Consider the following 12,375-nt stretch of genomic DNA (forward strand, 5'->3'; position numbering starts at 1 on the left):
CATACTCAGAGCTTGTATAAAGATGCTAAAACTTGGATCTACTTTAACACCTGGCAGCTGAATTATTTGTACGTTATAGTTGCGACATGACATAAATAAATAAGGGGGAGAATACAATAAGAAGGCAATAATGCAACATTAAAGGGTGCCAACTACCATAAAACAGCAACATCAACAAACCAACTCAAGAAATCTGTATTGATAAATGCTGGAATAAGAAACCCAAAGAAACCCAAATTAGCATGCTGACATTAGGGCTCTTCACAGGCTGTTTGATAGTAATTAAGCATCTTGGGAAACAAGAAAACTCCCAAAACATTGACTCAGAGGTTGATATTGCTTTCAAAAACCATTGCCATTGTAAAATGCAGGTCATTCAGCCAAGTGGGTCATTTTCTGTTTTCCTCCTCTTGGGTTTCCTTGTTTTTGTATATGTAAGAACTATGCACAGAATTATCAGTAAAGATGTTTAAGAGCCCAAGCGTAGTAACGTATACCTGAGTGGCAGCCATGTACTAGCCCTGAAATAATAAATCGAAGAACAATTGATTAGTGTCTGGTGTAAAGTCACATAATACTTGACCATCAAAGTGATGAAAGCCTGACCTGAAGTGGATCTTGAGTAGTTTGGTTGATTTGAAAAGACTGGTTTCTTGAAAATCCTTCATTTTCACTTCCTAGGTTGCCACAGGTGGAGTTGAGGCCTCACTCTGTCTGCACACTCATAAATGGGTTGGTCTGATGATTCACATGAAACATATGCATATAATACATGGAAATATACTCTTTTATGAGCTTTCACTTTGTAAAATACACACTTTACAACAGCACTGGCAAAACATCAGACCTATAAAAAAAAAAAATTGTGTTTGTGGAAAAATGAGCGGTGCAGTTGTGGATTTACGCCCTAGGTGTGTAAGGGAAAACTTCATTTATTGGCATTCTATACATATATTAGCAACTTACACATTCATAGAGAAAAAGCTAAAAACTCATTATAGACCAGCTGTTACTCACAAATCACATTGTCTTACAATAAGGCCTTTGTGCAACCTTGGCTCACGTAAGTTCTCTGAGTGTTCTTTCTTGTGTCATTGTTGCTCCTTCATCTGCTGAGGGAAAGGAAAGATAACACAGTGGAATACAGTCCTCCCCAAGGTTGTCTCTAGGTATCAGCGGAGGAAGGAGCCGGACATCGTGATCTGTAACATTTTTGCTAAGCTCGGGAGTCATATACCGTAACTCTAAGGCAGAATGAGGGAGCATTCCAAACTGTTAACATCTCTTTGTCACTGAATCCAGAGACTCCATCATCATCTCACCTGATAATCAAAATCTCAGCAACAAGGGGTCATCAAAATCATCTCCACCGTCTAAATACAAGAAATACAAGATAATCACTGGTCATTATAATGTCACAGTCACACATTTTGCTATAAAAGCTCTTTCTGCCTCAAATGTATGGGGAATTTTGTGAAACCTTTTTTTTTTTTTACAGTATGAGAAGTTGATCTTGATGTTGGTCTTAAGGGGGAAAAAAAGAGAAGCATCATTTTTTTTTGTTACTAAGAAGGGAGAAAAGCTGACTGGCAAGTGTTTCCATTCACGAGCACACAGCAACATCACACTGGAACACCCTGTGTCTAACAGAAGTGCCAATGAATACGAGACTTGTCCTCCACTCACTCTGTGCCACATTAAAACAGTCATGAGAGATTGTGTAATTTAACCTTGACCTACGTAACTCTGCAACAAAGTAAGCTGGCAAAATAGTTTTAATGGAACAGCAATTCATGATGACACAAATATTCTTAAAAATATATATACAGACGGTATCTATAAGCACAATATCAAGAGAACTATAATGTTCAAATCTGCTAACAGAAAGTACCTTCATGTCTGTTATCCACAGTATACAGAAGAGTATTCGGGCACTCCTCAGAATTCTGACTTTATTCTCACAATTCATGCTGTTTTATTATTTTTTTCTTTCTTTCATTTTTTCCTCTGTGATGATGGTGACGCTGAGGGTTTCAAGGAGGAGTTAGAAGAGGAGGATTCTGACACTTCAGTCTTCCTTCTAGGAGAGTATTGGTCGTTGATGTCTCAATGACTGGCAGGAGTCAAGGCTGGGTCAGTTTCACTTCAGTGACCTGTGGACAGAGACTATGAGGAGAAAGTAGAAAGCACTGGATCGTTGAGGTTTTTGCACTAAACAAAACAGTGCATCTGTCAGAATGCAGGAATGAAGGAGTCATGTTTAGTCCAGCATGTTTATATCTGCTCAGGAGTGACAGCAGTCTAACAACACAAACTCACCATTAGGCTTATCATTCCTCAGTCAAAGAAAAGGAAAGAAAAACAAACAAATATTCTTAGACATCAATATCCACATATCAACAGAAACTACAGCAAGGAAGGTAATCTCCCTAGGTTATACAATGCAATGGCACCATCTTGTGGCCAAAGCAGAAAACTACACAATGGAAACTTCACACATGCATTTAAAAGGATTTTATCCGATGTACGCACACAACACTAGCAATGCTGTGGTCCAAACAGCACAACATTAACTCACTTATTATCAGACACAAAACTAAAACACACACATAAACATATCATGCTAAGAAATATACTTAACGAGCATCAATTAACAATGAACATTGGGGAAAGGATGGACACTTCCTTTCTCGTTATACACTCACACTCCATGAATGGAAACTGGACACCAGAAATAAATATATACTGCTTTGCATAGACTCCCAATTTCAACTTTGGCTAAGTATTGACTCCAGGGGTTCACCTTGAGGCAGGTGCTCTAGGACACTCTGGGCAGTACAGGCCCACTGGCATCATTTCATTGGCTGTATTAACATGAAGAAATATCTGACAGAACCAGACTGAAAAATGGGTGTCCATTTGCTTCAGCTGGTTGGGGTGAAAGGGAAAAAATGGGGGACAGAGGAGAGGTGGGGGACAGAAAGAAGAGAGACCAAGAGCAGATAGTCAAGTTACAGGTTTAGACAGGACATTTCTGAATCACTTATGGCATGTTAATAGTACTACAACTGCTTTATATAAACCTACATATAAAACAACATTCCTTGTGACATGTATCAAAGCACTTAATATCATAATAAACTGTCCTTGTCCCACAATTATTTTAAATTCCAAATTTCAGACCTGTCATGAAAAGACAAATTAAATTTTAAGGTTGATTGTTTGTCATGAGTTTCTTGGTGTTTATTATCCAGAGAAGCTGAGAATCTTTCAGGACGATTTTGAAGTGTTTTTTAAAGTGATTATATTTGTCAGAAACTCTAGAAGATTCTAGAAGTGCATTGAGCTCCTGCAGGTTCACTGTTGTTGGTTTTATGCTGCAGCATCAGGTGGATAAAGTGCAGTGTTAATATCACACAGTATAATATATAAATATAACAATATCAATTCTGAAATAGTGCTATACATTAATCAAACAGTGAATCACTACCAACAAAAGTGAACATTTCTGTCCCCCACACAGTAGTGATAAGTTTAAATAATGTGCATTCATCTAAATAACAAAAAAAAGTGATGCAGACATTTAGATGAAGACTTTATTGTTTATTCCACAGTGTCACAGCGTTTCAATCTCTTACATTACTTTCTTTAAAGGGTCACCTTCTTTGAAGTAAACAAAAAATGCCTAAGGGGCATTGTGAAAGTGTGCAGTAAAATTGCCAGGCAATCAGTCTCTTTAATAGTGAATCAAATATCACACTTGTTCTATTGTTGTGTTTAATATTGTTACTTGTGATGTGGTACTAATTATTTTATATGTCATATGTGTAAATATGGGAATGCTAGCTGTAACCCAAATTTCCCCTCAGGGATAATGAAGACACATTGAACCTTGATCTTATAAGAGTTGCATGATAAAAAATGCTAAAATACAAAAAAAAAGGAGAAAAGGAAAGTTCCTTTTCTGGAGTTGCTCTACTAATACACGGCGACCAACCCCTCCAGGCCCAAACATGTTGGCCTGTGTTCATCTGTTCCACACTCTGCGTCTGTGGGCCAGTACTCGATCCAGGTTCCCTCGCTGAGCACATACTGATCCCTGTGGGGAGAGAAGCAATCACATGGATGCTGGTATGCACACTGTAAGAAGACAGTGGGAAGTCCTCCCACAAAAAAAATAAACAAACAAAAGAATATATGAAGAAAAATATTTGTAGCAACACGTATAGACTTAAAGATTCAGGAGATTTTTGTTGATGTCATTTACTCTTTTTTTTTTTTTACATTAAAAAAGTTTAATGTGGCATTTAATGTGTATATGCTGCACCTGTGTATACAGCAGCAGCACAGGGTTGGGCAGAGGCAAGAAGCATTTATACCATCAAACTACAGAGCAATATAATTGACTTCTGAAACGTGTTGTGGGCCCTTATTGGTGTTTGTAGTCATCCAAATCACATCTGGTGTGCAGCATGATAATGTTGCCGGCTGACACAAGCTCTAACCACCACAGTTTGTTTAGTATGACACTCATTGATAGAACAGGAGTATAAAGAACACATTTGATCACACAAAAAACTTACGGTTGGTCCTTGTGAATATCCTCTGATGTGCCCATGATGAGATACGTTTTGCCTTTAACCAGATCTACAGCCTCCCTGCAGTGAGGGTAACTGAGGAATTTGCGTAGTTTACCCAGAGGACCAACATCATGAGTTCCTGTTTTTTTAAATACACCAGAAGAGAAAGAAGAGAATTCTGGATCAAACACACATCTTAAGCATTAGTGTAAAACATGATTATCATTTTCCCATATCTCCCAAATGGATTCAAAAGGATAAGTTGAAAATGGCTTTACTTTTAGCCAAGAAGAAGATGAGGGGATTTAAACCCCTCATGTATAATGTGATACATTTGAGGCTGTTCACACCCACCGTCTTTGATCACTTCCATTATCTGCATTGTGTAAATATCAGCAGTCAAACCATCGATGAATTCTTCCAGTCTCACTTTGTAAGCTGAGGACAGATAAGTGGCAGATGATGATTATGAACCTCTTCTTATACAAACATTCTGGTCATTTATAGTTAAAATAATGCAGATCATTCACACTCAGTCTTACCAAAAACTATTTTGCTGGTGGGTGAAGTCTCAGTGAATTTAGCTGTGCGCACCTCAGTGCTGATTTTACCCTTCTTCTGCATGCTGCAGTTCTCTGGAAATAAACAGCAGACGCACAGGAAAGATACAAACAATAACATAAGTACATGCTAATGTGTCTCATACTGTAGATGCACTGTATGATTGTGTGAATGGGTGTTTAAATTGGTGTGAATCAGCATCAGGATTTCAGAGGGAGGAGACAGCGATGGAAAAGTCTCTGTCACTCCAGGTTCAGCGCTGTGCAATGTTGGTGGAGCATGTTGAAGAGGCATGAGGGGGCCCTGATTATGGGGGGCTTTATAGGTGAGAAGAATGATTTGGAATTGAATATGATATGGTACAGAGAGCCAGTGTGTGTAATGAAATGATCACAAGAGTGGATGTGAGTGAGGAGGCATGCTGCGGCGTTGTGTAGTTTATTTAGGACTTTTCATGAATGATTAGAGGTTATTGACAAAGACTAAACCTACGCTGTGGATGTGTGGGGTGAGAGAGAGAGGGCAGTTGCTGACAGTGGGAGAAAAGGTGAGAAATATACAGTCTGCCCTCCATCTTGTGTGCCGCGTTCTGGCATGTGTGTGAATGTGAGTGTACATGTTGTGAATGAGGGTGACTCCCTCTGGATCTCCTCCCTCCTTAGCCCTCCTCACCACTGGTAAGCCTCTGCCCTACAGATTCCTACTCCTATTATAGTTATTATATGGCGTTTTAATTTTACATGTTCAATTGGAATAAAGATTATTGTTGGATGGAACCACGTCTCTGGTTCCTTGCCTTGGTATAATAAACCTTTGTGCCCTTATGTAGGTAGTTTTGATCTTTTTCATCTGCAGATGAAATACTTTCTTTGGGGGTTAACATCTACAGGGTGGCATTGTCAGAGCTTTACTACTGACCAAAATGTGAAAAACCTATCCTCCTAGTGGAGTGTGTGGCAGAGGTGACTGATTTGGTAGGAATGTAGATCTGGACATCGTGTGTGTGACCGTGGAAGTGGAGATCATGACAGTGTCTAGTGTTTCTGAGGGCGAGTATTTAGAGGATGAGGAGGTGACGTTGTAAACGGCAGAATGATCAGTTCTTTAATGAAGCATGATATTAGTAGTTATTATGAGTTCCTTCAGTACTTTCAGCTGCATCTTCAGAGAGACACTATAGTGTTTACCTTCAGCACATGTGCATTCTCCATCTCTACAGAGCCTCAGCAGCTGCCCAGCTTTCCTCTCTGGATGGTAGAATTTCACACATTGTGTTTCTGCAACGATAAAGACACCCATTGATGAAATGTGCATTCAATCCAACACTGTTAACACTGCTAATCTGTCTATGTACTCTCTATCCAGATCTATCCAAGTGTCTTTAAGGCTTACGGTCATAATATTCATAGACAGACACAGCCGCTGGTTGCATGACGCCCACTTTCAGAGTCTGGTGGATCCTAAAAGTGATCTCATCTGATCGTGTGTGAGAAACCTGTGGAGAAATGTAAAGCAAAGATGAGAAGTGAGGTTGTCTGAGAGGTCTGGGACAATATGCTTTTATCACAATACTCGGGTGCTGATTCAATTTAAAAGTTGCCATTGTGATTTATTGTGATTCTACAAGTATAGTAAGTCACTAGTATCAATAATTACAACCTTATTTTCCTCAAACCTAATTTGAATGATACATTTTCTTAAGACAATAACCCATGGAAGATATTTCCAAAATCAATGCACATCACGTGACGGTCAATCAGTCTGATATTTAGCTGAACTGAATTGGACAGCAGTTTGGAATTTGTACATTTAAGTTAACTGCTATATTTAACTGCCCCTGCTAATAATAATAATAAAAAAAAATACAAAGAAGCCAAGTAGAAAATAAGTGTTTCTTAGCTTTGCCTACTCATTTAAATAATAATGCAATGCCGAGAGATTCTGACACGGTACAAATGTTCAAATAAAATTGAAAAATGTCTTTTAAAACCCTGGATTGCAAAACACATTGATTTTTAATAATCTTAATTACATTTTGTATTGCTTTTTCTATTTTTTCACTCCTATTGTCTAATGTCTTACCTTGTCCAGGTAGATGATCAGTGAACCTCTCTCTGACAGAACTGTGTCCATCTCATATTTTGCAATGGTACGGGCGCGTCCTTTGGCCAACTAGACACAAGCATACAGAGTCAGAGACCTTTGAAAGCCATGAACATCTTGTTTTTTCATGTTCATTGACCTTTGAATTGTAAGTGAGTGTGTGTGTGTAAAAATCTTACTAAGTCCAGGTCATTTGTGTTGACAGTGAAGCCGGTTAGTAAGCCAATATCCAAGATTGACATAGTTGCATCGTGATCCTTGTCCTTATATCTGTGCAATAAATGGACACATTTAATTGAAAAATATGAAGAACACAATCGTGTTGAGAAAGACGTGAAGTAATAAAGCATTAAAGGTCCAGTGTGTAAGAATTACTGACATCCGAGTCACATCAGGAAACTACTGTGGCTGATGAATACCACAAAGAATGTACACACTCATTCACAACGCTCTCATTTCTTTGGTGCGCTTCATTGTACAGTTTTAGCATGACTCAGCTCAACTCGACTCTTCACTGAAAACGTGTTAATCTCCAACATTTAGCAAGGACATTTCTAAAATCTCAATATTTAACAGAAGTGATAGCACTGCTGAAAGCTGGCGATCATGAGCAGAATCACAAACTGTTCAGCTGTATTTTAGTTCAGTGACAGAGTCTGAGGAAGTACTGAATTCATCTTTTGAATTAAATGATTCTAATGATTCAGTACACGGAAAACAACTGCTTTACAAGTCACTAGTTTGTGTGTATAAAACGATGTCACAGGCGTTTCATGCAGCTGTGCTATGATGACCCTGCCCACGTTGAGGAGATACTACAGTAATGGAAAACAACTTTTCTGATTCCAAACTGAGTAGAGCCGAGTCATACGACAACTGCTTAATGTTAAATGTTTTTTCTTTCTTTTTTTGTAGTTAGGTTATGTATTGGCTTTATGTGGGAGAAGTCATTCACAACTGTTTAACCAATCTCTCACTCCAAAATGTGAAATTATGGGCTGCTGTTGAAACTAAAACATAAAGCAAGGCCTTTGCCCTAAGTACATATAAAAGGCTTTTTCTAAGGCTGCAAAAAGGTGATTTTATACTGATGGGTAATATATGAACTTTTGTCAATGAGCCCTCTTAAATGTTTCACACTGGACCTTTTAAACCAGCATCATTTCTGAGCCATACTTACAAAACTTCTATTCTCAGTTTGTATATCGCCTCATCCTCATCCATTTTCTCTGGAAAAGCAAGAAACCAGATGAGCATGTAATTTTTGTCATGGCACAGAATCATTTTCAAATAGCAGAGGGCATAAAATGACCTGGGATGAGCTCCACTGACAAGTCAAACTTCTGACAGTCACTCTCTTTTTCCATCGGCAGAGCGTAATACAGTGACACCATCTGTTAACACAGGAACAAAATGCATTGTTTTATGGCATGTGCTTAATAGAATGTATTCATAAATGACTGAAAACAGAAACATGCTTTATTTACCTTCAGTGTTGCTTCTCCAGTTCCTGTCGCAGTCACTTTAACATCCTGGTTTATATCATTGAACTGTGAGGAGCAAAATAAAAACAAAAGAAACCAGATGATCAGAAAAACAGGATTGATGACAACCACTGACAGAGTGTGTGACAGAGCGTGCACGCTCACTTTTGATGTTCTGGTCGTGTGGTGGTTGTTCCTGTTGAAGTTGATCTTCTTTGGCTTGGCCCTGCCAGGCAAATGGATGTCCACGTTCAGATCATACTCTGGTTCTTTAGCATTAGCCCAGTATTCTGCTACAGCCTGGTACACTATCATCGTAGCCTGGACAGAAAAACAACAGTAATAAAACGTCCATTGACCTGTTTTGTAGTTTTGTAAGAAAAAAAAGAGCTAGAGGTCAAGTTGGGATGTCCTGTTACCTGAGTTGAGCCATAGCCTCCACCATCCTTCTGCTGTTTGTTGAACCATCTCACAATAGGTCTAGCATCTTCAAAGGCCTTTATTAACAGAAGGTGAGAAAAGGTTTGAAACACACCATATAAAGGTCTGCAGTAGTAAATTAACCAAATTAACCAAAGAGAATAATGTTTAATTAATATAAAGTATTGTAAAGAATACTTTATATTCAAGAAAGCACATGTTAAACAAAATGAGAGGTGGCGCTTGAATTAAAGATCAGTAAGTTTGGGAAAATATAACTTTACACTGATAAAGTCACTAATTTAAACATATGGAAGGATATTAAAGAAATAGATTCTCCTGGGCCCCGAGTGAACTTCCCAAGACTCACCTTGGCTTTGACCAGAGCAAGAAGAGCATAAGCTGTGGCCTCTAATGTATAAACACGTCCTTTAGGAACATTCCAGTGGGACAACTCTGTAAGAAAAACACAGGCAAAGAACGTTGTTTTATTATGGGGTAGAACTTGTGCCGAATGTCATCTGATATGGAATATTACATCTCACATTCTGACCTGCAGACATGAGCGCTCAGATTTTAAAGGCCAATTTAGATATTATGACAATTAAAATAGTGTCAAAAACTGTTTTAATAGAGGTTAATATTTCTGAAAAAAAATTGTGTGAACCATAGAATATTTTTTCTCTTGTATTGGAGAACTGTAACTGCACCTGGGGAAGCAAACTTGTACAGGATCTCTCTGTTCAGTTTGTCTTGGTTGGCCAGAGCGTATGATGACATGGCTACAGCATATGGGTTGGTGAGTCTGGGCAAACGCTTCTCCAGGTAGGCCACGGCTTTGTCAATACTTCCAGGCAGACTCTGGACATCAGGAAAACAAGAAACAAAGAAATGATGGGAGGACTGAGTGTGACAGGAGAACAGATAAACAAGTAAGCAGTGCAAACATGGGGGGCGCGGTGAGAGGCAGGCACTTGAACAAAAACACAACTAAACAACACAACAAACAAATGGCTGCTCCTCAAATGTGAAAAGTGAACAGCAGGTCAGTCAAGCTTTAATTTATATCTTATTGCCTTTGTTTTATGTGCATTAGGTGAAAAACAAATAATCTCTGCTTGGTCCATCACTTATGTGGAGTGAGTATGTGATCACAGTGGTGTAATACAATGCATGCAGGTGAGGTACTCACACTAACTGTGTCAGCACATAGCTGGCGTGACTCCTGCATGGCGATGAGGCAGAAGGCCGTCATGGAGGCATCTGAATCTGAGCCTCGCATATCACTCTGCACACACATGCACACAGAAAATGTTTCAATTTGAATTGAAAAGTGTGACATAATCTTTTTTCATCTCAATGAGCTTTTTGTCATAGATGATGTCACTGGAATGAGTTCACGCACAATCATCTCTCTGTGGATCACCCTTCCGACTTCTCTGAACATGCCATCAGGTTGCTGTGCATTGAGAATCAGAAACTTGACAGCGTCACAGATCACATTCTTCTGCATTTCCACCAGGTTGTAGGACATGGCAAACACCTTGACCACATAAGCTGTGAGCCTTTGAGAGAGAGGAGAGTGGATGACTGTTAACTTACATTAAACACATGAAAAATACACCCATGCTCACACAGTCAGAGATAGACGAGGATGTGGAAACATTTACATATCAGCTCATTTATATTTGAACGTCTCACCAGGTGCTACTTTTAGTCCTGGTCCACACTGCAAAAGATCCATCTTGTTTCTGGAAGGCGAGCTCATTCTTGTAGCCTGGATGCAAACAAAACACACATTTTATTTTTACCAAGTGCCATTCAGTCCATGCATCATACATTTATGTCAGTTGGAGGAGTCCTTTTCAGCTGACTCTTTCATTGAAGGAGCCCTGAATATTTTTTTCTTTGATTAGAGCATATTTGTCTGATGTCTGATGGTTTTGTTAGTTTAAAAGGCAGAAGATGTTTGAGTACGTGTCTCGTTGTCAAATTCAATTAGTGTCAGTGTCATCATTGCAGCTCTCTCGATCTGTACAGGAGTAGTTTGTTACACTGTTTGTTTTGACACAATTTCAGCCACAGAGAGGAATAAAATAAACATCTTCTTTGTGATCTCACCAGTCTTGATATGCTGGAGGGCTTCATTTCGTTTCTGAAAGCCCACAGTTTCCCACTGGTTAGTTTTGTCCAAATACATGGTTGTGATGACAGGTAGACTCATGCGGGCCAGGTTCTGCTCTCCACAGCCGCTTGGCTGCCTGATCAATGAACCCAATGATTTCCCACTAATCACATTCTCCACCAATGGACCAACTTCACTCCCTGCACATGCATAACCAGACAAATCAAAACACTATCAATCAACAGGAAAAAAAGTAACAAATACAATGTCCCCTAAAACCAGTGAGCTGGTCATCTCCTCAGTAAATCAATACTGTATTAAAAAACAATGCACATTGATTTGACCGTGTAAGTCTGTAACATTTAAAATGCAGAATGTGATATCCCACCTGTCACAGAGATCTGTGTGCTTGTAGGTGTGTTAGGAACCCAGTCTTTCTTTGGAATACCACTATTGAGGATGACTTCTTGTTTATCTCCTGGAGGAAGAAACGTAAAGTTTGGGGGGTGGGGGAGTCATTTTAAGTCAATCACAACATAAAATGACTATAAAGTGAAAGCATTCAATGTATGACTCACCGGTACCTTTGTGTGTAGGGTCTAGAATTATAGTCTGTACAGACTTAATTAGTACACCTTCAGGCTGGAAAAACAACAACACAAACATTATAATCACAACTATTTTTAAGTTTATTCTTTTCTGTATATGTTGGTCTGTAGCGAAACAAAATATGCCTCGTTTCTATAAAGGTGCTATATGTAAGGAAATTGATTAAATAAGACAAAATGACCATAATGTGTCATCAGACATTTAGAAAACATCAAATGAATAGGTGTTAGAGATAACAATGGTGCAGCCCATATAATCACAAAATAATGTCAGTCAGTCAGTCAGTTCTCTCTTTTGTTTTGGTCTTTTGCGCCACCCACTGCCACTGATATAATAACACACCTTGTGGTACTTTAATGCTGTGTTCACATCAACGCAATTTGTCATGTCTTTTGTCGTGATTTTAAACAGGAGAAATGGGCATTTCTTTTCACCATCAACCAAAGTGTCTGGCTCCGTATGGTTTTGTGAAACCACACAAGACAACAGTCTT

The 12,375-nt window shown here is 38.9% G+C and overlaps 1 protein-coding gene across 9 annotated transcripts in view; it reads right to left on the minus strand.

Annotated features, from left to right (window-relative positions):
* Positions 1-3,682: 3,682 nt before the first annotated feature.
* Positions 3,683-12,375, minus strand: part of LOC131466571 (complement C3-like) — an 86,687-nt gene continuing 77,994 nt past the window's right edge. For 7 of the 9 annotated variants that reach the window (XM_058639894.1, XM_058639893.1, XM_058639892.1 and 4 more), the window contains 21 exons: positions 11,852-11,915; positions 11,662-11,751; positions 11,270-11,473; positions 10,850-10,925; positions 10,554-10,713; positions 10,341-10,436; positions 9,859-10,009; positions 9,519-9,604; positions 9,148-9,225; positions 8,894-9,049; positions 8,732-8,794; positions 8,557-8,638; positions 8,425-8,473; positions 7,424-7,514; positions 7,224-7,313; positions 6,534-6,636; positions 6,329-6,418; positions 5,123-5,215; positions 4,935-5,018; positions 4,584-4,719; positions 3,683-4,099 (listed from right to left, as the gene is read on the minus strand). In XM_058639894.1, coding sequence (XP_058495877.1) covers positions 3,979-4,099; positions 4,584-4,719; positions 4,935-5,018; positions 5,123-5,215; positions 6,329-6,418; positions 6,534-6,636; positions 7,224-7,313; positions 7,424-7,514; positions 8,425-8,473; positions 8,557-8,638; positions 8,732-8,794; positions 8,894-9,049; positions 9,148-9,225; positions 9,519-9,604; positions 9,859-10,009; positions 10,341-10,436; positions 10,554-10,713; positions 10,850-10,925; positions 11,270-11,473; positions 11,662-11,751; positions 11,852-11,915 — 2,163 coding nt within the window. In that variant the 3' untranslated portion in view covers positions 3,683-3,978. The remainder of the gene's footprint in view (positions 4,100-4,583; positions 4,720-4,934; positions 5,019-5,122; positions 5,216-6,328; positions 6,419-6,533; positions 6,637-7,223; positions 7,314-7,423; positions 7,515-8,424; positions 8,474-8,556; positions 8,639-8,731; positions 8,795-8,893; positions 9,050-9,147; positions 9,226-9,518; positions 9,605-9,858; positions 10,010-10,340; positions 10,437-10,553; positions 10,714-10,849; positions 10,926-11,269; positions 11,474-11,661; positions 11,752-11,851; positions 11,916-12,375) is intronic. The other 2 variants (XM_058639898.1, XM_058639890.1) reach the window with 1 other exon arrangement.

The sequence above is a fragment of the Solea solea genome, chromosome 10 (assembly GCF_958295425.1).
Source record: "Solea solea chromosome 10, fSolSol10.1, whole genome shotgun sequence".
Classification (NCBI taxonomy): domain Eukaryota; kingdom Metazoa; phylum Chordata; class Actinopteri; order Pleuronectiformes; family Soleidae; genus Solea; species Solea solea.